The 27,403-nt window shown below is 38.3% G+C and overlaps 1 protein-coding gene across 2 annotated transcripts; it reads right to left on the minus strand.

Annotated features, from left to right (window-relative positions):
- Positions 1–9,759: 9,759 nt before the first annotated feature.
- On the minus strand, positions 9,760–15,913 carry LOC105035707 (4-hydroxyphenylpyruvate dioxygenase). 2 transcript variants are annotated; one of them, XM_019847413.3, is made up of 2 exons: positions 14,699–15,911; positions 9,760–10,243 (listed from the first exon to the last, which is right to left on the minus strand). In XM_019847413.3, exons 1-2 carry the CDS (start codon positions 15,853–15,855, stop codon positions 10,072–10,074), a joined length of 1,329 nt encoding a protein of 442 aa, XP_019702972.2. In that variant the 5' UTR covers positions 15,856–15,911; the 3' UTR covers positions 9,760–10,071. The 2 variants fall into 2 exon arrangements, with proteins under 2 accessions (XP_019702972.2, XP_073116779.1); XM_073260678.1 differs by lacking the exon at positions 9,760–10,243 and adding an exon at positions 10,301–10,571 and having other exon boundaries at positions 14,699–15,913.
- Positions 15,914–27,403: the final 11,490 nt, after the last annotated feature.

Consider the following 27,403-nt stretch of genomic DNA (forward strand, 5'->3'; position numbering starts at 1 on the left):
ACACATCTAAATTTTTTTTTAGAATTTAATGATTGAATTATTTATTCTTAAATTCAGTTTGATATCTACTAATTTGATTGCTAACTATACAGAGACGATGTGCCCAGAATGTCATGAATCAGATGAGACAGACCGTATCGCATTGTGGAAGTTCAAGGTCATTTTCTCGTCATATAGAGCAGATGGTAAGTAATTTTTAATTAGTATATTTTAACTCTCTAACTATTTAAAAAAAATTTAATTAATTATTTTTAAGTTGTAGAGAATGGGGAGCTTCCTGGTAGGATCGATATCTACCAGCGAATCTACCAACGACGGTCAGGGGAGTGAACGACAGGTAGCTAAGAGCTTTTTGTAAGTTTTTTCAATTATTTTTTTCATTCATAGTTTGATTTTTAGTATAAAATTAAAATAGTTATAACTTTAATTTTTAAGATCGTATGATAGGCATCAGATTCCAACCTATCCCTAAGAGCTCAATCGTACCCACAAATGATGAGATCTGTGAACAGATGCTTGGTACGAGATTTTGTTATGTTAGGGGTCTAGGGCATGGGATTAGTGCTCCCTTATTCTCATGCTCATCAAAAGCTGACATCCATGCTGCCTGCGATGCTTAGCTGGTGGAGGTGCAGAGGCAGGCTACTGAGGATCGACAGCGAGCTGATGAGTTGGCTGCACGCATCAACCAGTACCAACTGCTCCAGATCTAGATGATGGAGCGGATAGCGCAGATGGAGCGGATAATGCAGCTGATGAGGCAGCAGCAGGCTGGTCCGAGCTCTTTCGAGCGCTCTCCTTCTCCAGTCTGTTCTCCTTCTATAGATGCCGACACTTGACGGTCTCTTTATGTAGCTTTTTATTTTTATTTTAGATTTTTTATAATTTTAACTTAATATAATAAAATGATAAAATTTATTTATGGATTTATTATGTAAATTTTTTATTTTAATTTTTTATTTTTAATTTATAAAAATATTATAAATATAAATTAAAAATATTTTTTAAAAAAAATATGTGTAAATTTTTAATGTTAGAATTATTTTCGATGAAAGATTCATCACCAAAAAAAGATAAAAAATTTGGTCGTAAATAATTTTTTATAAGTTTAAAAATATTAAATTTTATATTAAATTAATAATGATAAAATTTTTTTGACATAAATAATCGATAATTTATTAGTAATAAAAATTTATGTCAAAAATTATCATATTTATGATGAAGAATTTATGTCACTAATATTTTTTTAAATTTAAATTTTATAAAAATTTTTAATTAAATTAATTACAATGAAAGTATTTTATCATAAATAATTATTTTTTATTAGCGACATAATATTTCATCAAAAATTACTCTTTTTTATAACTAAAATTTTTCATCGTAAATAATTTTTGAAAAAAAAATTTAACAATAAAAAATTTTCGTCGGTAATATCCATTATTGGCAATGAAAATTTTTTTCATCATAAAAAATTATCAACAATGTTATTATTTGGGACTAAATATTAGCGATAATAATTTTATCGCTAATAACTATTACCGATGAAAATCTATTATTAGCGATGAATTTTTTGCATCGTTAATACCCTGTTCTGTTGTGGTGTGGCTCCCACTCAAGAAAAATCATAGGGAAAAGCATGAACATAGGAGATTTTTTGTGTGAATTTTTGGCAAAGCCGGTGGCCGACGACAAGGCTTGGGGCCATAAGGAGAAACGAAAGAGGGAGAGGAAGAAGGGTCGGGCCTTACCTCAAGCTCCAGCGGCATCTTGGCTTCATTTTCTGATGGGCACAAGCAAGGGAGGCCACAGCTTCAATGGGAGGAAAGAGGGAGAAAGAGACTCGATCTTCGCTAGTGGAGGGCCTCAGAGAGGGTGAGAGATTTATTTACAGAGAGCTCTAGAGACCCGATGACCGTAGGACTCCCATTCTTCTGGAGATTCATCAGAAGAGAAAACTCCTATCAGGAGTTCTTTCATTTTTTTCTTTGGCTACTTCGAGATTTAGGTTACCACATTCTACCCTCCTTAAAAGAGTTTCATCCTCGATTATCAATGTACTTTCATCTTCAAACAAGTAAGGATGCTTAGTCTTCAAAATCATCTTCACCATACTTTCGCTATGCAACTTTCAACTAAGCCATACTTCTAGATGTCATATTCTGAATTATTTTCTATTAACTAGCTTCATCTTTTGAGTAATGCAATTTTTTTTATTTTTATATACAAGTTCATCATGAACAACTTTATAATAGAAATGGCTCATCCAGTTTCTAAAAAATATAATTCAAAGATATAATAAACTATAAAAGAACAAAGACCTATAATCAATAATCACACAGGCATCTCTTTAAGTTGATTGGAACTATACCTATCGCTATATTATTGCTTGTCATAGTGTCCTGCAGAGTCAAGGCAGATATTTGTGCATTTCCTTTTTGTCCTTATGCAACTAAGCCACCAACTTTGGAGTCATTTGTTTTCTTACTAGGACATTTCCATGCCAAATGTCCCCACTTGCCATACTGATAACATGCTCCAAGCTTCTCAAGATAAGGTTCATGATAATTTTTGCTGCAATACCTACAAGTCTCTTCTCCCTTGTTCTTCTTAGAGTTGTTCTCTAAGTTTTCATGTTGGTCACTCCGAGTTCCTATTGGTCTAGATCTCTTCCTATCATCCATTTCTTATTCTGATCTTTTAGTATCTAATTCAACTTTTAAAGCTCGTTCCAGTACATCCTTATAGTTGTTAAAAAGGTAAGAGGACAAGCGAGATCTAATTTTATATCTTAAGCCATGCTCAAATATATTTGCTTTGCTTCTTTCAAACTTTATGAGTTAGAAACAAAATCGACCTAACTCATTAAATTTGTTTGTATATTGCAGTACTGTCACGTCATCTTTTTGTCTCAAAGTCAAGAACTCATTCTCTTTTACTAATCTAATTGACTTAAGAAAATACTAATCATAAAAGATTTTTTACTACTAATCATAAAATATTTTTTTGAACTTCTCCCATATGAGGATTATCATTATTTCTATATGCAGCATTTATTGAAGTCCACCAAAATTTGATGTTTTCTTTCAGCATAGAAATGATTAGGCTAATCTTTACATCCTCAGGATACTGTAGTGCATCAAACATCTTTTTCATTTTCTGAATCCATGTCTCTATAACCAAAGGGTCAAGTCCATCCTCAAATAGTAATGGGTTAAACCTTCTAAACCTCTCGTAATATCACTCTAAAGATAGTGTAGGTCGAAGAGTAGCTTGTATTTGCTATTATTGTTGAATTAGCTGAGCCACCACTTGGCATACTCCAGCAATATCTGTTCAAGTGGTTAATGCATTAGGAGCCTGCCCAATCAATTGGTTGGCATCTCCTCTTGTAGTCCTTCTTGCTCCTCTCTTCTTAGTAGCAGGATTCGCCAAAACATCATCCTCTCTATTGCTCATCGTCATCTATCAAAAATACTATTATTAATCAGCTTTCTTAAATGAGCAATAGGAATGCTAAGAAAACTTATCTATTCTCATTCAATTAAATGTAATCTAACTAAATGAGATTTAATTACCCATTGCTAGACTTTAAGTTCTAGCTAAACGAGACCTAATTATCCATTGCTAGACTTTAAGTTCTATCCATGATCAAACCTATTCACTGCCAGTAATGAATATATTATCAATATATACAAACACAATAATGATGCTATCCTTAGATTTGAGGGTAAAGAGTGAATAATCGCAACTAATTGAGTGAAACCAGCCTGGAGTAGTGCTGTAGAGAATTTATTAAATCAGTTACAGAAAGCTTGTTTAAGATCATATAAGGATTTGTTGAGTCTGCAAAATATTCTCCTTTCTTCCCCTTTTGAGAAAACTCTGATAGTAATTGCATGAAAATTTTCTCATTCAAATCACCATGGAGGAAGACATTATTGACATCAAGCTGATACAAAAGCTAATATTTGGTAGCTGCAATGGCAATAAGATAACGAAGTATGACCAATTTGACAACAAGAGTGAATATTTCATAATAATCTAGGCCTTCAGCTTGAGTATAGCCTTTAGTAATAAGTCTTACTTTATACTATTTAATATCACCATTTGTACTTGATCTTTTATATCTATTTGCTTCCAATGGCATGTTTGCTTGGTAGAAGTGGCATTACAGATCAAGTATGATAAAGCTCTAAGACCTTAATTTTATCGGCCATAACATCATGCCAGTAAACACGTTTCATGAGACTTGAATTATTTTCATGTTCATGGCATTAGTGTGCTATATATATATATAAGTTGAGCCATTTGACTTTAGGGATTTAGTATGGTAAAATACAACAATACAATCTCATGATTATGAGAAAGATACCAAAGACCTGATATAGTATAATACAATAGCAAAATCCTAGGATTTGATACATATGCTAAATATAAATGTGATAACCAGGTCCTATGATCATTGGAGGTTGATATAAGCCGATATGCCAAGATTCAATATTCAATATGTAGCAGCCGCAATATTCAAGATTCTATAATAAGTTAATATGCCAAGATTCTACAAATAATATGTAGCAGCTGCGATATTCAAAATTCTACAATGGACTGATATTCTACAAGTAATAAGTAGCAACTATGATATTCAAAATTTTATAATAGATGAGATTTTGATAACTTTAATACTTAATATAATAGATAGATATGCCTCTATAATTAAAAAAATTTAAACATTAGCAATCACAAAATTTTGGTAGGTGACCTGCATCTAGTTGAATTGATTGTTTTATAAGATAAGATATGATGCTAAAGATTTTTCGCGAAACAAGACTTTAGCCTTTTGTGTTCTAGCAATCGCCTGCCCCCATCCCCCATCCACAAGAGATCAGTTTTTTAGCTCCATTTCTGGACTTTATCGGCCATAACATCATGCCAGTAAACATGTTTCATGAGACTTGAATTATTTTCATGTTCATGGCATTAGTGTGCTATATATATATATAAGTTGAGCCATTTGACTTTAGGGATTTAGTATGGTAAAATACAACAATACAATCTCATGATTATGAGAAAGATACCAAAGACCTGATATAGTATAATACAATAGCAAAATCCTAGGATTTGATACATATGCTAAATATAAATGTGATAACCAGGTCCTATGATCATTGGAGGTTGATATAAGCCGATATGCCAAGATTCAATATTCAATATGTAGCAGCCGCAATATTCAAGATTCTATAATAAGTTAATATGCCAAGATTCTACAAATAATATGTAGCAGCTGCGATATTCAAAATTCTACAATGGACTGATATTCTACAAGTAATAAGTAGCAACTATGATATTCAAAATTTTATAATAGATGAGATTTTGATAACTTTAATACTTAATATAATAGATAGATATGCCTCTATAATTAAAAAAATTTAAACATTAGCAATCACAAAATTTTGGTAGGTGACCTGCATCTAGTTGAATTGATTGTTTTATAAGATAAGATATGATGCTAAAGATTTTTCGCGAAACAAGACTTTAGCCTTTTGTGTTCTAGCAACCGCCTGGCCCCCATCCCCCATCCACAAGAGATCAGTTTTTTAGCTCCATTTCTGGACTTTAGCCTGAATACTCGGTTGTTGCTTTTCTCTTTGTATAATGGTAAGTATGGATTGCAACAACCTATTAGTGCATGATCACTCCAATATTAGTTGGGCAAGGCTAGTTTCGAATTTCAAAAACTGACGTAGGTGGATACTCCATAGAATTGTGCTAGATTTTCTACTGGATTTGTGAATTTGGAAGCCCATTTGAGCATAGTCTGTGTCAATCCAACACCTTTCCAATCTTAATATCATGGAAGGTTAAAAAGAAACTCCATGAATCATTTTTTTCCTTGGATCGGTGGACTGAGACTTGGACAAGATCTTGGAAGACTGGGTTAGGGCCCAACAAGAAGAACACCCAAACAGGCCCTATTTGGATGTTTAGGCCCAAAATCCCCTAAAGTTCATAGTTTAGGCCCAGATAGCCAGTTAAATAACATTAAATTAAGCTTATAATTATATGAATCCAAAAAATCAGTAGGTCTAAATATATCTTATTTGGTTGATAGTCTAAGCCCAACCCACGAATTCCATTGGAAGTTGGGCACAGGCATCCAAACAAGCCTGATTGGTTGAAAATCCTATTGGATCATTATGGCTAACTAGAAATGAACTTTATATAGATTAGACTAGATCATATTTATAAGTACCTAGAACTTATTTTGTTAGTGGGCCAACCCAAATCCTATAATCAGATAAAAATGACCTCCTAGGTATTATTGAGTTTCCAGATTATTTTTTTCTTCCAATGAAATTCAAGATGGTCGGCTCCACAAGCTCCCAGATATTATTGAAAAAAAACTTAATTCAAACACATTTTTTTAATTATATTAATATAATTCATAAATTCTATAAGATTTTTAATCTAACCATCCAAACAGAAGTTAAAATACATCATTTTTTTCAAATTTAGTTTCAATTGTCTTTTTTTTCTAATGGTGTAGATGCAATCGATCTAGACTCAATTATTATTTTGTATTATTTGAAATTAAGTAATTGATACATCTAGCTTTAGTACCCGAAATAATGATTACACCCACAGTTTTTTTTTTTTTTTTGGGTGCTAAAAAAGCAATAATAAAAATATCAAGATTTATACGAATCTGAAGTTTACCTATATGTCACGTCCCATGGCAATGCCTCGATTTGAGCAGGACTATTTCTTCGAAAGAAGGGTATGACGTGCACCATGACTCTCAAGAATCAAGATGGACATCTTCTCTCATTCTCTCTCGAACACAAAGCATCAATAATGTAATATCTTAGTCCCAAGCTTGAGCAAGAGCTATTGTTTCAATTAAGGGACTAAAATTTAAAAAAAAAACTCAAAGAAAATGTGAATCAATATGAAATTTGGGTTTGGATAAATAACTTAATTTGTGACGAGCAAAAGTACAATATAGTTATCATCTTATGACAGATATCAGATGAATGTAGGAACTACATTTTTTAAATTTCTTTTATCCCAGTAAATTATGCTCTTAATTAAGTAAATAACCATCAGAAAATCATAATTAACTCATCTAAAATTACATACAACAGAATAAATGGATAAATACAACTTGGGACGATAAGATGGAATGATCAAAATACTCCATTGGTGTTTTATAATTCAGTGGTCCAAAAACATATCAGAGCTGTATGTTATAACCCCTTTTTAGCGGATATTTTGCAAAGGTAGTCCGTGTGATATAAGATAATATCGTGCTTTTCCTTCAAAAGCTCAAGATAAAAGTTCAATGATTTATTTGTTTTGCACTTAAACCAAGTAAAATTAATAGATTGCTGATGTAAATTCAACTTATAATCCAAGCTGACATTATATCTATTGCAGATCTAATACTATTTATTGGAAAAGGATCCCTTACAAGTGCGGAACATAGATCTCCTTGTCCAAGATCTCAATACCGGTGACGGTATCAATACCGTAATAGCAAGAAAGAAAGGATAAAATAAAAGACACAATCAAATACGTGGATCAGTCCAAAATTTATCTCTACGGGACATACAAGCTTCACTATGAAAGAAAAAAATAAATACAAGAGGAGATCACATCCTCTTAACTCTTATACTCAAACCTCTCTCAACAAGAAGCACAATTCTTATAAAAGCTCTCACAAAATCTCACAAGGAGATTTTCTCACAAGCCTACCATGCCAGAGTCCTCAATGCCCTTGGATGCTTCCTATGATGCTTTCGGCCGCTACATCATACCTTAGCCTCTGCTCCTAATGCTCACGGCCATTCCTACAGCCGTTCCCAAGAAACTCTCAGCTGGTCTGCCTGTTGCTCATACCAATCTACCCTATAGTCATTCTGTACTACTGCTGTCTACTGTCTCTTTTATAGATCCAAAATTAAGTTTGGATCGAAAATAGAATTTTATCAGGACTCAACAACGTCTCTGACCGTCCGATCACTCCCGCACATTTTTTTGGCCGCCCGATTATACAAGATCACTCATAAAACCTCCCTGAACCATGCGTGAACCTCTCCTGGAGTGAACCGGAACCATCCTGCGCACGCTGCATGTTGTGCGCTCATCCGCACGTGCGCGAGCCACGATAAACAGCTCCTGGACCGCGGCGATCCTTGGAGGATGCATGGACAGCGATTCTTCCCGCGGTCCACAATGGACTGCATCTAGGTCCGCCTCCTGTGCCGCATGCCCGCACTGGCCTAGTGTGCAGCAGGCCTGCCTGGGCCACGCACTCTGTAGGCCAGTGCCTGGGTCGAGCCTATCCATCTTGGGCCTGTACGTATGGGCTTCTCCGCATCTAGACTTTGCTATAGTAAATTTCACTATTGTAGGCCGAATTCAAAGCACCAAACCTCAATAATATCCAAATTCTTAAAAACCAATTCCAAATAATCCTTATTATCATCATAGTCTAAGTTATGATTACTTGTGATCATGGCTCATGCCTGAAACATTTGGTTCATATAAAGTGTAACCACATATGATTCAAGATTTCTCCAGCCTTACATTACACTCACATCTAGAATAATTATATTTACCACCACTAAAGTCGTAGTATAGACTAAATAGTTGATTATTGTAACGCTTGTGAAACAACAAAATTGCATTCGAATCCTGAAACCACCTACCCATATATTTTACCAATTCTAATTGCCACAAAATAGGAAAATATATGATGGTCAATAATATCATTACTTGAAAAATATAATGCTGGGTGTGAAAACAAAAGAAAAATAAACTTGAGACTTTCAGTGTTATTCCACAGCTATGGATAGGCAAATTTATGAGATTCTATTATAAATAAGAAAAAAGGTATAGAGACTAAGCAATTGAACCACCATATTATGAGGACAATTATTATAGCTCATATATAATTATTATAATTTTGATCAATTAAACTATACATTACAAAGATAAATACATCAAATTTATTTCCAATCTATTCCACCTAAAACAATCATGAAATATACAGTATTTCATGCTCAGACAGAACATATGGAGGTAGATTTTGTTTTTGTTTTTGTAAAATGATGGAGAATGGTAAACAAATTCTTGATATAGCTGCTTTAAAAAATCACATACTGCTTTATTCTTTGAATTTATCTTCTCCACAACACAAGCTGATGATATTTTTACCGAGGAGATATTTGGATGCCTGTATACGCTATCTGTAAATAAATTATCCAAACAGCAAAAACTTTACAGAGAACAAATTGGAAAGAAGAATTTGTGACACGGAAGCAACAAGATTGCGTGATCCAAAAAAAAAGGCGGGATTTTGCATTCCCCTTAAATCATGATTATGGTGTTCATATTTTTTTTTAGGATTGTAAATATGAAAATTCCTTAAATTTTTTTAAAAAAAAAATTCTAGCTAAACCCAATGAAAGAGATTAAGATAAGGATCATCTCCTGAGAGGTGAAGTTATTCCAGATAGAGAGATGACTCACACGATCCCATACTCATCTGTATCTTCATAAATAACATTCTTGCACAAGAAAAATCAAAAAAAAAAAAAATCCCATTCCTCCTGATCTCTTGATATAACTTTCTAAATTCTGAGAGCCAGGCTCAAGTAATTGGACCAAACTTAAGAAAAATCCATCAAAGCCAAGTCCATAGCTTCTGAGCTAAAAGATCTACAGTAGTATTTCTCCTGAAAGTATGAACAGAGAACATGAAAAAACAAATGCATGTAAATGAGCGTTAAAAACGCACATCAAGCAACAATTTGTTCACAGCTAGAAATGCACATCAAGCAACAATTTCTTCACAATCAAACAAAAGAGATTCAAAGAATAGGTTCAAACAACCCCTTGTCTATACATTGTACCACCTCGATCAACAAAATACCAGAGAAGGCCCAGAGCACCATAGCAAGAGTCGTAAGAGCAAGGTGAAGTTCTTGTTCTTCTATTCTGCTTACTATCATTAGGTTCTATTTTTTGATGATCTCTATTAGGTTTTATCATTGTAGTACCTTTTTCCATCTAGGCAACTGGTTTGGCCTCAAGGGATTTCTCATACTCCTCTATGGACTTGAAAAGCGCAGAAAAGTTTCCTTTCCCAAAACCTCCGCACCCGCCCTTCTGGTATTCTCTCCCTTCTTCATCCTTCATCATGCACCCAACCCTCTGGATAATCTCTAAAAATATTGTTGGCCTGCATCCAGAATTACTTGAGAAGATTAGAGACAATTAAAATTTACAGAGCTCAACTGCAGTAAGGCCTGGAAAAGTTATACCTGCAACAGAATATATTGCAAACAGAGCATCAAAATACAAGTCAAAAATATAATAATTCGTGTACTTATACACCAACCTGTTGACTAGCTCTGAAAAAAATTTTCAGCATAAAGCTGTTAAGAGCTTTAACATTTCTTCTACAATATCAAAGCGTTCCTTTCGTTCATATTCCACAGCTTACCATTGGAGGCCATCTAATTCCCATCATTGATATGTGTAAAATGATAAATATTCACAAATTGTTCCTGCCATAATCGCAAGAAACACAACTTAAGGAACTACCATCATCATGTAACATTATCCCTTAATAAAGCCATCTTGTGGTCCCCCTCTAGAGTATTTATTGGAGGTACAGGATTAACAATGGAGATTTCTCAAATTTTTTTTTTCATTATTCTATTTGGTTTCTCCCAGACTGGGTATCCTACTTCCACCTTTCTAGTTTCTACCATGGTTGATATCATTTTTTCAGAACCAGTTGGTACGTGATCAGCTACCAATCAGTAAAGCAATATTGCTCCCTAATATATAGATCATTTATCTAAATTCATGTTAATTATTTATTTTCAGGTCTAGCCTAAGAACTCAAATGTTATTTTATTATTGAAGATAACAAATTGATGTAGATAATTAAGATTTGAGAAAATAACCAGACTACAAACAACTGATTGATTTTGTATTTTTGAATCTTGAATGAAAAAACAGACCATGACTTCCTTCCCTCAGTTGCTAAGACACATCAGCAGTTCAGTGATTGGGAGAAGGACAGAGTGCACCATTAGTTGAACGATGCCTCTTCGGATCCCCCGAATAGCCTTTGGGCTGTGGGGGCTATTGTTTCCTTGAGGCATGGTTTGAACCCTGGTGCAGAGCTCAGTGGTAGTCTGACTTCCAGAAAAAACGGTAGGAAAGCAGTAAGGAAAGTGCTGTTAACAGCAGGAAGAGCGGCACAAGAAATATGCCATTTGCTGTTATTCCATCTATTTGTGCATCAAGTTAGAAGATTTCAATCTATAATGAAGAAATGATAATAGCTCGTTATTTTATAGGCTTTTTCATATTCAATCAGAAGAGTTTAGGTAAAACAATCAATACGAAAAAGAAAAAAATCAGATGATATCTTTCTCGAAACAAACAAAAAGAAAAAGAAAGATGAAACATAAACCACAATCAAGTAGGATTTCTTTTTCTCACAGACCAACAAGGGTCTGATGTGCATCATTCCTGCACTCAAAGAATGTAGTAATCAGATCCTTGAAAGAAATATGCTTAATAGATGAATTTCACTTTCTCCAAATTCTGAAGTGAACTTGAAATGCATCCAATTGTTTACCCCATTTAAAAGTTGGTTCATATTCACACCACCCCCCCCCCCCTCCCCCCACCAAAAAAAAAAGAGTTGTTTAACACCGCTTGACCTCCCATAATTTGTTAAATGGAACAGAGTCAATTTTCAAGAAAAGAAAGAGGACAGAAGGACCAAGATTTTGTCAAGTTTGATGGACGCTCTAACCACTGTGATTGGAGGAGGAGCACACATAAAAAAAGCTTTCTTATAGCACCAATAGACAACCTAAATCTATTTACCATAAAGAGAAACAAACAACTTAAATCAGGACATGATTTTGAAGGGTCACCCATGTTTTTTTTTCTAATTTTGACCCGAATAAATTTATAATTTTCAATCCATACTCCAAAGGAGGACACACCTAGTTGAAGATCATTTTGCAATTGGTTATGACTCAACTTAGACAGCAAGCAAGATTAATTGCCAAGTTCCTTGAGGTATCTCTTTTCTCCAATTTTGTAGAAGTTGGAAATGCGGGTGCTGTTTGGAACCTTGTGGTTGAAGTTACACTGCAGCTTAAGTTGTAGTAGTAATTGACTTATAAGAAAGCTTGCTTCTTGTGTTTCGAGGATATTTGGATAAAAAGATGGATATCTCTCACAAAAATTTCATCAAACACCTTACAAGCAGATGCCAAGTTAGAGCACAAAACATACATGAAAAAAGGGTGTTCTAGATGAAAAGGCGGTGTCCAGATAGCCAGCAACATGGACAGGTTGCCATGAGGGGGGAGTGGATAATGGTGCATGCAAGCCTTGAGAAACGTAGAGAAGGTGAAGGAAAGGTGTAGAGTGGGAGGGCCAAAGGAAATGCATAGTGGTGGAGGAGGCAAAGTGGATGAGAGGGGAGGGAAATAGGAAAAAAAAAATTCCATTTTGAATTAAGAGGAAAATAGAAAAAAAAATTCTATTTTGAATTAAGATACCCAATCGAGCGGCTGCAAGAGGTGTTTAGTTGGAGGAGTTGGGGTCTGGCATGGGACAAAATAAGAATAGATGACTCTTATTCCAACTATTTGGTTGGGGGTCTACTCTGATTCCGATTCTGAGGTGGCATGGGAATTTGCCCAACTCTCCTAAAATCCAATCCCAACTCTCTCCAAAGATTCGAATCTCCATTCTGATTCGGTGAACCAAACACTCCTCACCATATAATTTGAGTCGCAGGCATCCAAAAAAGTAGACTGGCTCGGAATTAATTACGGAATTTCAAACAGTCCCTTAGTTTAACTAAATCCTAAATATTGGTATGGTAAAATCTTATTCAACTAATTAAGGGGGTGTTTGGTTCGCGATCGAAATTAGAATCCGAATGAGAATCAGAATGGATTGAATTCAGAATCAGAATGGCCTAATCCCCTGAAGCATTTGGTTCGTGACCGAAATCAAAATCGAAATAAATAATTCTCATTGTTATTGCTTGGTTCATACAAAGATAGGAATCGGAGTCAACTCAAATTTTTATTTTTATTCTTAACTAAAATTTTTAAAAATTAATTATTTTAAAAATTAATATTAAATAAAAATTAAACATAATAATAAGAGTAAAATATTTTATGAAATAAAATATAATATATAAATAATTTTATGAAAAATAGAAAAGAAAGCGAAAGAAAAGAAGAAAAATAGAAAAGAAAATGAAAGGAAGAAAAAAAGAAAGAGAGGTGAAGGCCACAACCCCCCTGCTTCTTTTTTGCCACAAACCCCCCTCCTCCTGCGATCGTACCGCCCCTATTGTAGACCCATCCCACCGCCGTCCGCACCGCACCTGGCTCCGCACGACCACCAAACCCCCTCCCTTAGCTCCGGCGCCACCAAACCCCCTCCCTTGGCTCCGACGCCCCCAAACCCCGTCGCCTCTCCTCCCCAACTCCAGGCACCTCCCGTGCCTCCCCCTCCACCGCCACCCCCTCCCTTCTCCGCCGCTTCTTCTCGTCGAAGCCCTCGAATGAGAGAGCATCATCGACGTCTTCGCCTACCCCGGCGGCACCTCCATGGAGATCCACCAGGCCCTCATCTGCTCTCCCTCCATCATCAACCACCTCCTTCGCCACGAGCAGGGCGAGATCTTCGCCGCCTCCGGCTATGCCTGCTCCATTGCAGCCCAACATCTACGTCTCCACCTCCAGTCCTAGCACCACTATCTTGATCTCCGGCCTCACCGACTCCCTCCTCGACTCTGTCCCCATGGTCGCCATCACCGGCCAGGTCCCCCGCTGCATGATCGGCACCGAGATTAAGGCCCGAGACGTTGGCGGAATCACCACCAAAAGACGGCGACTGGTGGATGGAGGTGGCGGGGGTGGATATGCAGGGGACCCATTCCTGACGGCTTCTGTCGATAAAGGCACGGTGGTGGGGATAGGGACCGCCACCGGCTCTGATCCTTCGGTCATTGCTGGGGTGCGAGCTCACGAAGGAGGCCGGCTGCATCATCCAATTTTTTTTTTTTAATCTCATTCGGTGGAATGAGATTTTGATTCCATTAAGAGGGCGTTTGGTTCGTAACCGGAATCAAAATAAGAATGAAAATGAGAATGGCTTGGAATCGGAATGGTCAAATCCTCCGAAAAATTTGGTTTGTGACCAAAATCGGAATAAAAAGTTGAATTCATAGAGGAGAGTAGGGATTGAGTTTTATATATATTGACCCATTTCCATTCCACCCCGAAATCAAATCGAAATAGGACTCCTAACCAAACAGTTGGAAAGAGAGTCATCCATTCCGATTCCAGACCCCACTTCTCCCAAACCAAATATCTCAATGACAAAAAGAATGGATCCATCCCATTCTTTCTGGAATGAGAATCGGAAATGAAACTCCCCCAAACCAAACAGTTGGAATAGGAGTCATCCATTCTGATTCTCATTCCAAACCTTAATTACCCCAACCAAACACCCCCAAAATTATAGAAAAATATGGTCGATATTTATCTGCAAGATAAATGAATAAATACGTAGATAAATAAATTCTAGCCGTCCATTCCAATCAGATATGACAAAGAAGATCAAGATGGCAGCACACCTGTCTCCAACTGGCTTGGTGAAGATTTGCAGCAGTACACCCTGGTCATCCCTGTCCACCAGCACCCCCAGTTCCTCACACTCCTTGATCTGCTCCTCTGTGAGCACGTCGCCGGCCCTCCGCCGGACTCCCTCGTAGTACGTCGGCGGCGGCGGCGCCAAGAACTCGAACCCCCCAATCGCCGACTTCGCTTGCATCTCCCTCAGCGTCCGGAGCACGTCGTCGCTGGCCAGCGCCAGGTGCTGCACGCCGGCGCCGCCGTTGTGGTCCAGATATGTTTGGATTTGGCTCCGCCGCTTGGTGCCGTGGACCGGCTCGTTCAGCGGCAGGAGCACCGTCTCCTCGTTGTTGGCCAGCACCATCGAGTTCAGCCCGCTCTCCACCGTCCCGACGTCCTCCGCCGTGAACTCCGCGAACTCATGGAACCCCATGAACCCGGCGATGTACGCCAACACCGGCGCCAGCTCCGGCACGTTCCCCACCGCGTGGTCCAGCCGCCGGAGGCCGTAATCCGGCGAATCTGGCCTGGATTCCCCCACATCTTCGAACCCCGGGAGGAAAGATGGGATCTTTGAGGGATTTTGGGAGGAGTCCGGAGCGGGGAGGGAGACGTAGCGGAGGACGACGTCGCCGTAGAGCTCCACCTCGGAAAGTAAGAAGCCGGCGCCGAGGTCGGCGGGGGGGAAGGCAGGGCGGGCGCCGTGGGCGACGCTGGTGTGGAAGGCGGCGGCGGCGTCGGCGACGCGGACGGCGACGGCGCGGACGGCGAGGCCGTGGGAGGCGGTGAATCGGCGGGCGAGGTCGGGGTCGAAGGAGGGGATCGGGGGGCGGCCGGGGTCGGCGACGGTGGCGCCGGTGGCGGCGGGAGTGAAGGGGGAGTAGGGGGAGGAGAAGAGGAACTGGAGGGAGCCGGAGCGAAGGAGTAAGGAAGCGTGCAGGGGGTTGCCGGTGGAGAGGTCGGAGCGGGCGGCGAGACGCATGCCGAGGCCGAAGGAGAAGCGGCCGGCGGCGTTAGTGGTGTCGCAGGTCCAGAACTCGACATGGTGGAAGCTGAGGACCGGGAACCGGTCGGACCGGGGGTTGGTCCGGACGAACCGGTCGAAACCCACCAGCTTGAAGTCCTTCTTGCCGACCTGCTCCTCCGCCGCCGTCCCCATCTTTCTCTCGCTCTGTGTCTCCCTCCGGTGTGCGGGGGGACAATAAAAAGGGTGGGGAAACAACCACCTGGGAAGATGACACGTGCAAGGTTGGAGTGCCGGGTAGATATCGCCTTGATAGGTGTGGGTGGTACTTGCCACTTGGTCGTGATTGATTGGCGTTTTCGTCTGGACTCTGAAAGAAAATTTAAGTCTAGAGATTTGATCTGGGCCGTTGAGACTTAGTACGGTATGAGTTTAATAGATTGCAGGTGAGGACCACGTGAGCCATGCTTAAGTGGTAAAATTATCCTGCCAAATTTTATAATATTCATGCACTTAAAATTTTGTTTGTGAAGTTTATTTTATTTTATTTTTTGGTAACGGGGGCTCGACGCTTTCAACACCATAGCAGATCTACCATCATGTGGTACATAGAAGAACCTGCTGTCAATCAAATATGTAGTACTTATTTGATTGATTAGAGATAAGAGACATGACATGCAAGGAACCTCCCTCAAGATGGATATTGTATGAATGCAATTCTACCACCGCAACAAATATACCCTACCAAATTGCAAGTAATTATACATAATTAGCAGGATAAATAGATACCTATTTGCTCCCTATTCTAACAAGAGTTCCGTCCCAGTCTCAAATAGTATAGACCACAACCACCTTATCTGTCAGCACAGCGCATCAAAATTAATCTTGAGATATCCAGAGGGGGGAGGTGACCAAGAAATAGCAACATAAGATGAGTTACACACAGCGGGCTATCAAAGCCTTGTTTCTTCTCTCTAAAAGTTTGGAACTCTTTTACCGAAAAAAAAAAAAAGTTTACGACTCTATCTATTGCATACCACCTTTTCAATAAATCCCAGCAAGCAGTTGCATAAGGGCATTCACACATAATACATATCCTCTATAATATCTGGATATAGATCGCAATGTGCTAACGATTCATCCATAATTTCCCTCCGCATAAGCATTTTTTTGCAAGGTAAACATTTCCAGATAACCTTCCACCAGAATAATTTAATTCTCAGAGGCACATTTAACTTCCATAACCATTTTAAATTCTGATTCAAACAATTTTGAGGTTCCCAAATTATGGAATATATATCCTTGAGTCTTATCTCACCAGAATAATTTTGATCCCATAATAACTAATCAGGGCAACTAGCTGGTGCTAAGGGCATTTTGCTAATTTGGGTCATCATTTCAGTGGACATCATTTGTGAGATAAGGCTCAAGTTCCATTGCTGAGAGAGAGAGTGATGAGATCTTTCACTTTCAGAAGTCCAATATTTGTATCCATGTTAATGTAGGTAGGCCACTCAGCTATAGGCACAGCTGAAATCCAAGGATCAAATGCAACATTCACTTCATTGCCACTCCTGATTAACCAAATGCAGTGATGCTAAACAACCTTTCCATAGTCAACTATTTTCCTCCATATAGTAGGAACAATTCCTGGGCTTATCATAGTTAACCCAAGTACCTGAGAACCTATACTTAGACCTAACCACTTTAATCCATAGAGAACTGATATTAAATAGAATTTGACTAGCTAACTCTATTACACCATCTATAGTCAGGTCCCTGGTACCCCAGATGAATGAGTCCCAACCTCCGAACAAAAGATCTAAAGGAGTATTTTGTTTGCGATCAGAATTAGAATAGAAATCGAAATGGGAATCAATGGAAATCGAATCAGAATAGCCTAATTCCCTAAAGCATTTGGTTCGTGTCCAGAATCAAAATTGAAATGGATGAATCCCATTATTGCTATTTGATTCATTTAAAAAAATCGAAATCAAAAATATTATTTTTTAAAAAATAATATTTTATTTATTATTATTATTATTATGAATATTATTATTATTTTTTTATTTTTTTTATTTTTTATAAGATAAAAGGGTGAGGAGGGATTTATTTATTTTTTTCCTTCCGTCTTCCTCCATCTTCCCATGGCATCACCGTGCCCAACCCCCCACCTCCGCCAGCACAAACCGCGGCTCCTCCACGCTGCCCCCCACCCCTTCCCTCCGCCCCCCGCATCTCCTCTGTGCCACATCCAGGCCTCCCTCGCGCCTCCTTCACTTCTCTGTGCCCCCTCACCCCCCACCTGTGGCCCGCCACTCCTCCAAGCCACCGCCACCACCCCACCATCTCCGACCCCCCGCGCCTCCTCTACTTCTCCGCACCACCTTTTCCCCCACCCCGTGGGACCAGCGCCTTCTCCGACCCACCCTTCCAAACTCCTGGTGGTCCGTGGCTCCCCCACGCCCCCCCCCCCCCCGACGGCCCGCACCTCCTCCGAGCCACCACCGCCCCTTCGTCCCCTCTTTCATCCACTGTCGCCCCTCCATCGTCACCACCGACGTCCTCTCCAACTTCCTCCCCAAGCTCTCCCTCTTTCATTCCCTCCTCCGCACTCACACCCCACATCCCACGTCCAATGAATTTTTTTTTTTTAATCTCATTCTAGTGGAATGAGATTTTGACTCCCTTGAGGTGGAGTCCGATTCGACTACAGAAAGAAATAGATTATTCCCATTCCTCTCTAGAATAAAAATCAGAATAAAATTCTTCCCTATCAAACATTTGAATGGGAGTCATCCATTCCGATTTCCATTTCAGATCTTAATTATCCCAATCAGATACCTCCTAAATTTTCTAATATCCTAATCCACCTGTAAAGCATTATCACCTTTCTTATCCGAAGCATTTAATACACAGTTAAAATCCCCAATCAGAATGAGAGGTAATTAAGATTGTTTCAGTTTCACTCCACACGCACCTACATTCCAAACTATTTGTGTTGGCATAGACCACACCTACAATCCAAGAAGGATTGTTTTCAACTGTTATAACTCCAAAAGCCACATGTCTATCATCTTGAGCGAAACTTATGGTTGCTATTGCTCTCCTCCAAACCACTATAATACCACCTGATAAACCCCGCGTAGGTATCATATAGATATCCTACTATGGACCCATCAGCCTTCTAACCCTTCTAATGGTCTCATTAGATAGTCTGCTTTCCAAAAAAATAGCAAATATCGGGACATTGTTGTCCAATTAGATTCTTTGCATAATTTGCAAAGGACAACTTAGCCCTCTGTAATTCCAAGGTAAAATCTTCATGATTCACAACTTTTTGATGCAGCTGATCTACTATCACTTGCACCAGCTAGTTGACTTAGAACACACATCATCAGACTAAAGGAAGATTCCTTATCTAGATTTGATATTGATTATCTCCCATGTCCCCAAATTTAGAAGGCCCTAGTTTCTCTTTCAGTTTTGTATAATAAATTTGATGAGAATGAAAACCTTTACCCTGTTTCTGTTGATTCTCCTCTACAGTATTGATGTGTCTTCTTTGGGTTGATAGCTGCCTCTGGGGCTAAGCAAATAATCGAAATCCGAAGAAACCCATCAATCCGACCTAATAAACATCGGTTTCGATCGGTTGAAAAACATAAATCGGGTGGAATCGGGTTGTGGTTTGTAAAAAATAAGTTATTTACTATCGAATTCAGTTTCTATATTTTTAACCCGAATGAAACCAAATCTAACCGACGTAGTATTTCACAAACTCACTTTCATTTTAGGACAACATCTTTTAGGCTTAATACTTTATTCTAAAAAATATCGCGTCATCCATTTGAATTCATAAGAATATTAATGTTGAATTGTGGATGGAAGCACATCAATTTGAGATAATTCTAAAGTGAAAGCTTTCAGATATAGTTGCTTTCAGATGAGTAAATCTTCTGCTTTCTGTTCTATTTTGTATAGATTCAAAAATAAGTCCAAAATTTATAATTTATAAGGTTTAGATCTTTTTAGCATTAAATTGATAAAAAAAATAATAAATAAACTTAAGTAGACTAATATTATACTTAAAATTAATATTGGATCAATCTTGAAGCCCAAACCGACACAACTCATCCGAATCCGCTATAAATCGTTCACTTCGGTTTCAAACAGTTGATACATGATAAACGATCGACGACGGATTGAATGTTTTCCAATCCGATTAGATTCGATCGGATGAAATTTCTCCCAACCCGATCGAACTTGACCCGTGCTCAGCCCTACTGCCTCCATCATCTGTTTCTTCCTTTGTTCTCCTGCATTAAGAGCCACAGGCCTCCAAACCTCCTTGCAAGAACTCCTTTGCTTTGGAAATATTGCTGCAGATGCTTGCTTGTTTTGATCAGGACCCTGCTCTCCTATTTTTTCCAAAATGATGACCTTAGATCGTGGTAGCCAATCTGAGCCATTGTTTTTCTAATGTCCAATGCATCATTTTTTGGTGCTGATCTCTTTCTTTTCTCCTTGCTCCCTCTTGGACTTGTTGCGATATTAAACATCAATACTATTTCCATATTTTTGGGATTATGATTGCCCCTCAGATTGATCGCTCATCAGTGAGGCAAATCTTTTTCCTGACATAGCCTATGGCCCTGCCTCATCCTCAACAAGAGAAGCTTTTGACGATGATTTCCTTATTGTTATTTTTGGCTGCATCCATGCCAAGGATACTTGTCCACCAGCAGGGTTAAGATTTGGTGATTTACAGCTTCCCTGCAATGTTTCTGGTGAGATTGGTACCCTAAATGCATGGATCCAGAGGCTGTATAGCAACTTGACTCCCTGAGTTTCCATACATCCACAGAATTTCAGAGTTCTTCCTAGCAATCCACAGGCATAGCATATATTTGGCAGCTCTTCATAGATGAATTGCTGCCAAATTATCATGTCCTTGACCCTGATCTTAGCCCCTAGGCAGACATTCTTCTCAATATCAATAAGGATGCACATTCACACAAAATCACTTCTGTCTAAGGCTTCTGTCCATTCGTCCAATAAAATAGGAGTACCAGCCACAGAGACAATTTTGAAATTTTTCTCTTTATCCCAAAATTTCAGGGGCAGGTCTAGTAGACTCACCCAAACCCTAGCCTGGTGAATCTTATCCTGGATAGGGTTGAAACTTGGCCTCCACCTTTCCTAGGCCAAAAGCTGTCTTGCTAGTGTCTATGGACCCTTAGCAAAGATTCTCTCTTGAACCTCCTCAGAAGGTAGATCAAATATTAACACCCCCTCAGCAAAGAGACTTGGAACTCTCCTTGGATGTTCCATCGTTGCTTTTTTCTCTTGCTTAACAAACTCTAATGGAAGCCCTCTTCCTAAGAACTTATCTATTAGAGCCATTTTCCATAGGTCGCAAGCTTTGTTGATGTCTTCCTCGACAAAGGCTACCACCTAAGTGAATCATTGTTGCAGAGCTTCCACCTCCCCCTCCGTAGCGTTAGCCATCTCCCATGTGAACCTTCTCAAGTTTATTTTATTTGAGTATATCATATTTGTTTGTGACAGTCGGAGTGTGACTATCTCACAAGTAGTAATTGTCCCAAGTAAATATTTTTAGATACGTTGGATTATTGATTGATTACATGTAACCAAAGATCGAAGTTAACAAATATAACAATAGCGGGTATGAGCATGCTTCATCTTGTATCATATTATATAAAGAAATATCTAAGAAAATTTAAGGGTTAAAGGTCAGCAAAATTGAAAAGGATGTCGCATGTTTTTGTATAAGAAAGCGACCACAATACTCTAGTGTAAGTACAACCTATGAAGTCGGAAAATAAAAGATCCTATAAGGGCTACAGACAAGTCTCATCCGATCATCGGGTCCAGTCTCCCATATGCTCAACGATATAAGATGCAACATAATCTACTGCGCTGTTCACCTTTCCAAAGATATGTCGAAAAGACACTGTGATAGAATCATGAAAGAAAATCCAAATATCATGGAGGAGCAAATGGCCTCCAGCTGCTTCATATCATCCTGAATCCAACTATAACAGTGGCAGAACCTCTCTCTATGAAAATCTTCTCCAGCTCCTGTCTGGAACAGATAATGCCCGTCTAAGCAGCTTGAAGCTTAAGTTCGAGGATAGAAAGCTCAAAAAGATATGAGCCCCCTGCCATCAGTAATATGACATCTAGATCTCGGATGATATAGCCAGTACCACCCTTGCCATCTTGACACTGGCATCAAAATTATCCTTGACAAACCCCGAAGGAGGATCTCCTAGAAAATGAAAATAACCCTTCAGATCACTACAGAAGTAGCATGAGGGTCCCAGGAATCACAAGCATCAAGGATGGACAGATAGTATTGAAACAATTATACTCTATAGTGAAGCAAATGGCTCTTTCCAGCATCCAATGTGCAGGCACCATCTCAGCTTCGAAAATTAAGCTATTCCTGGATAGTCAAATCTGATAAGTTACTTGTACCATTCTACTCTCTGAGGTATAGATAGATTCCTCAACCATATTCTGATGGATCACGTCTAGGAAGAGGTCCAACCAAGGGCCATTGCTCGCCTCCCAAGGCATCTAGAGAAATTCAAGATATTCTTTGGGATTTTTCTAAAGCCAATGACATTCAATCAAGGGGGAAGTTTAGGTACTACCATGCCCTCAATTCAAATAGTGTTACAAGCTAGAGAAATAGATATTTAAACATTTAAATTTTGTAATTATTATTATGTTTGCTTAATTTGTCAGATTGCATTCAAAGAAATACTTTACCGTATATAAATTTCAAAAATGCTCCACAATTAGAATAGATATATTCGAGAATCCGACTATTGCATGGTATCCACCATCATTTATCTTAAATCATCTCAGTCCAAAGGCAGATAGGGATTGTATGATTGAAATGATTAAGAGTTATTGATTGTTTTTCTGAACTTGTTAATAATTACAAATTTACCATTTTAAGGATGAATCGGTGCTACTTTTAGGTTTATTTTTAGTATTTTCTCTACTAGGAAAAGTTTGTGGGCAGCCTAGAAATCATATTAAACATAGAAAAAAATTTGTTATTTCTAAAATTTTCTTCATCCCATAGAAAGTAACATGTCCCACAAGAATGAGTATTATAAGAGGAATTATTTCAACTATAATTTCCAATCATATTCATTGAAATGCTATGTTTTTATATACAAATTAGTAAAGAATCAAATCTCAATGATAAAGGAAAATTACAACTGTGGAATATCATATAATGATAATATAGGATTGTATAATGATATTTCATAAAAGTAATCATAATCATGATAGGAAAGTAATTGAATTTGTCTTAACAAAAGGTTTGGATGTTGTAGGATAAAGATATCTCAGTTTTTTCATCAAATAGAATGCTTTACTATCTCATCTCATCCCATCCTGACAACAGCCCAATCGTACATCCCAGCTGTAGTAATGCATCCCAATAGGTATTCTCCATCTATTTTTCTTTCTTTCTCTATCTTTTTGTTTACTTTCCTTTTTTTTCTTTTCTTATCTTTTTCTTTCTTTTTTCTTTTTTTTTTTTCTTTTTTCTTTTTCTTCTCTCTTCATTTCTTTCTTCTTTTTTTTTATTCTTTCTTTTTATTATTTTTTATTATTTTTTTTATTTTTTTTATTTTCTTCTCTCGAGAGTTTCAAAGTTTCCACCCTGTGCCGATTCTATTTTCTCGCAAGAAGGGAAAGGATTGTCGAGATGCCCCCAATCCCATCATGATGTAAAATCCTTGGTCTCAACCAAAGTTGTCTCCCAAGAATGGGATGCTATATTTGGAAGGTAATCAAGCTTGTTTCCAGCAATATTGTCCTTCTAGCAATAATTCCATGATTGTGGTCTTATGACAATTAAACGGTAGTTGGGTATTTGTTGACCAAGCATTCATCATGGCATCATCATAATTGGGCCAATATCCCCCTCAAGTGCAGTAGGATTATTATTATTTTTTTTTTGGTACAATGACAAAAACAATTAAAAGAAAACACATATGAACATAAAACAAAAATAATCAAAAATAGAAAAAAACAAACTCTTGAAGCATTCGATGCTAGAAGACAAAGGGCCGAAGGAATAGATGATTGAAGATCAAATGATGAAGCTAAGCCCGTGAGTTAATCTATCACTTGATTTGCCTCTCTAAAAACATATTGTACATGAAAGAACTTAAGAGATGAAATAAAGTGAAACAAATCAGATAGAAGCAGAGAAGAATTCTGATGACATCGAATTTCAAAAAATCGAAGAAACAATAGTGAAGGAATTACCCTCCAAAATAACTTCCGTATAGTGCAATATGGAAATAGCACTGGAGAGGCCTTCCGGTGCTCATTAGTTAGCTTCTATATAAAATGATACACATAATTTATCACACAGGCAATATCAGGCCAAGAGAGAATAAAGTACTGAAGGATTGAAAGACCCAACCATGCTATGATAATGAGTTAGGTTTGAATACAAATCACTCGCATGTAGTGAGAGCTTGGACCCAGATGGTACCATAGTAATAACAAGCTTGGAGCCATCCATGTGAGTGTTCTTGAGAAGATGAGGAATATACTTGGATTGTATAAAAACTAAGCCATTTTATACAAAGTGGGTCTCAATGCCTAAGAAATAATAGAGTGGGCCCAAATCTTTCATAACAAATCATAAGTGAGACAAAAAGCTAGGTCATCAAGCAAAGGATTAGAAATATTTGTGAGAATAATATCATTAACATATATAGGAAGAAGAAGAAGAATCTAGATATTTGTGCATGTGATAAAGAGAGACATATCAATCCAAGATCCACAAAAAAAATTCAAATCATGAAAATAAGAACTAAGGCAAAATAAAGCCATGGAGCTTGTTTTAGCTCATGTACAGAGCGTCGAAGATAACAAACATAATGTGAATAAGCTAAGTTAGGAAAGTCGGGTTATTTTATGAAGACTTCTTTATCGAGATATCTATGAAAGAAGACATTCGTGACATCCAATTGGTGAATGAGCCATCTCCTAAAAACTACAAGAGAGAGTACTGTATAGACAATCACCAATTTCACCATAAGACTAAAGATCTCGCTATGATCATTACCTTTTTATTGATTGAAGCCTTTGATAAAGTTTATAATCAATCGAACTATTGGATTTGCGTTTGATTTTATAAATCCATCAGCAGCCTATAATGTGTTGATGTGGTGAAGAGGAAATTAATTCCTAAATGCTATTAGAAATTAAATCATTATATTTTATACCCATAGTTTGACACCAAGTGGCATCTGTGTAAGCCTGTGTATAACAATTGGGCTCAACTAAATCAGCATGTGCAATAAAAGTCAGAGTATTTAACATTGAAATTAAGAGGTTTTAGGATACCATCCTTAGAATGAGTCATCATCAAATGGCTGCTATGAGAAATTGAGCCTTCACCAGTGGATGTAAGCTTGGCGGTTCGATCATCAGACTCATTTGACAGCAAGAGATCCACCATTAAGCCATGAGGTATAATGCCGGGCCTCGAATGAGCCAAGTGGCTACATATGCATCGCTGCATGATGTAAATTGGTGTCACTAGATGTCGCATGTTGTTGGGTCGAATTAGATGACGATGGCAAAATCTGAGCAGCAAACCGAGTCAGTAGTGATGATAGATGGACCAAGCAACTAGCAGGACGTCCTAATTGCGTGGATTGAAAGGGGTTTTGCTGAAATTGCCATTAGACTTGTGGTTCCTATCGTCTTAGGATGGGGTTGACAGAGACAGCCACCAAATTGACAAGAAATGGAGAAAGAAGAGAGGAAACGGTAGATGAAGAAGAAAACAACAGAACAAACAGAGACTAGCCACCAAATTGACAAGAACCTGTTATGGGAGCACCTCAATTGATGTTGAAGGGCGGGGAGCTAGCTTTCATTTGATCCTGTCCAAAACCATAGAAGTCTATGATCATGAAATAGAAGCTCTACACAGCCCCTAATTTCTCCTTCCTCTTATCTTGAAAGACTTCTCTTTCCTTCCAATTGAAGATTCCAGCATCTTTTTAATAGGAACTTGCTTCTGCGACTAATTTTACGGAGTATCATCAAGCGCCATTGATATCTTTATTTCATGACATGGATTTCAATTTCCATGTTCAATCAAAATGTTTCAATTTCCATCTAGATACAAATTAAGGATTATGAGGTCAAGTAGGCTTGCTCATAGGCAAATCCTTATGCAACAAGCACGGTGCAACTGCGTCATTATCCAGGTTCTTGGATGTGTCAAAATCTAAATTAGGGGTTATTTGGGTATGCAAACAAAATCATAATGCTATTTTAAGTGCATACAATTATAATTTGTTAGAGACATCAACTTTGCTTGGAAAGACTAACCCTCTCCTCCAAAGCTTCGTATTTAAGTTGTAGATTATAAACTTTGAAACTTATGGCACATGCTAAGACAGTAACTGGAGACAATATCTTTTAGAGAAGCTTAATAAACTCATTGATAATCCAAACTGCAAAAGAGGGTTGAGTTATATCGAAGAAATTGCCATCAATTTATGTAATATGAGAGGAGAAATTGTTGCAGTCAAGTTACACTTTATTCAGACTTCTTGATGATGCAAGATAAAGATTCAACAATTAATTGCACTAAACATGGGCATGCCATTTTTAGGATTAAATTATAAAAATACCTTCAACTTTAGTCCAATGTCATTTATATCCTTCTACTTTAAAAAGTATAAGTGGCCGCCAAATTTTTAAAATATTTCAAAGTTGTCATATCATTACTTACCAATAAATGATATGAGCTTATCATTTAAATAGACAAAAATATCCTTCATCAATATAGGAAAGGTCACTAACAAAGAGGGGATGAAGCCGCCGAGGAGGAGGAGGATGGAGGTCGCGGAGGTTGGTGTGGAAGAGAGAGCAGCATCAAAGATCTCATGGATGGGATTGGAGCGAAGGTTGGCATAAAGGAGAAGGCAGCATTGAAGACATGATGGACGATTAGAAAAGGAGGAGAAGGGGTGAGGAGGAAGAGAAGAGCAGGAGAAGGGATAAGAAGAGGAAAAAAGAGTTACCAGTGAAGAAAAAATAGAGGTGAGAGAGCCACTATAGAGAGAAAGAGCTTATGGGTGGGTTTAGAAGAGGAGGATAACGAGGAGCAAAAGAAAAAAAAGAGAAAAAGGGGATGAGAAGGAAGGATGGGTTGCTGGCAAGGAAGAGGTGGAGGTAGAAGAAGTTACTATGGATTGGGAGGGCAGGATTGCGAAGGTTGTGATGAGGAAGAGGAGGAGAAGGAGGGAGGGAGAGAGCAACCAAAGTAGGAGGAGGAAAAAAGGTGAGGAGGGAGGATAGGAAAGGAGGGGTCACTAACGTGAAAGAGACGGAGGTGGAAGGAGTTATCTTGGAGGGGGAGGATGGGGTCGTGGAGGTCAGAGTGAGGAGGAGGAGGAGAAGGGAGAGGAGAGGGGAGCAATCAGAGGAGAAAAAGGAGGAGAGGTAGGAGGAGGTGAAGAGGAAGAAAAGATGAAGGAGGAATTGCCGGCAAGGAAAGGGCGAAGGTAGATAGAGTCATCGTAGAGGGAGAGGGCCCATGGACAGACTTTAAGAAGGAAAATGATAAAGAGGAGAATGAAATGAGAAGGAAGGAGTACAGAAAGAATGGGTTGCCAACAAGAAATGAGTGGAAGGAGCTGCCATGGACGAAGGA

This window comes from Elaeis guineensis, chromosome 7 (genome assembly GCF_000442705.2).
Source record: "Elaeis guineensis isolate ETL-2024a chromosome 7, EG11, whole genome shotgun sequence".
Taxonomy (NCBI): Eukaryota; Viridiplantae; Streptophyta; class Magnoliopsida; order Arecales; family Arecaceae; genus Elaeis; species Elaeis guineensis.

What these genes read in the sequence shown, in the direction of transcription:
- LOC105035707 (XM_019847413.3), bottom strand. Translation starts at nt 15,855, where the DNA reads ATGGGGACGGCGGCGGAGGAGCAGGTCGGCAAGAAGGACTTCAAGCTG. An exon ending in ACCAAGCCAGTTGGAGACAG is followed by an intron (nt 10,244 to 14,698) that starts GTGTGCTGCCAT and finishes TTCTGGATGCAG; the next exon opens with GCCAACAATATTTTTAGAGA.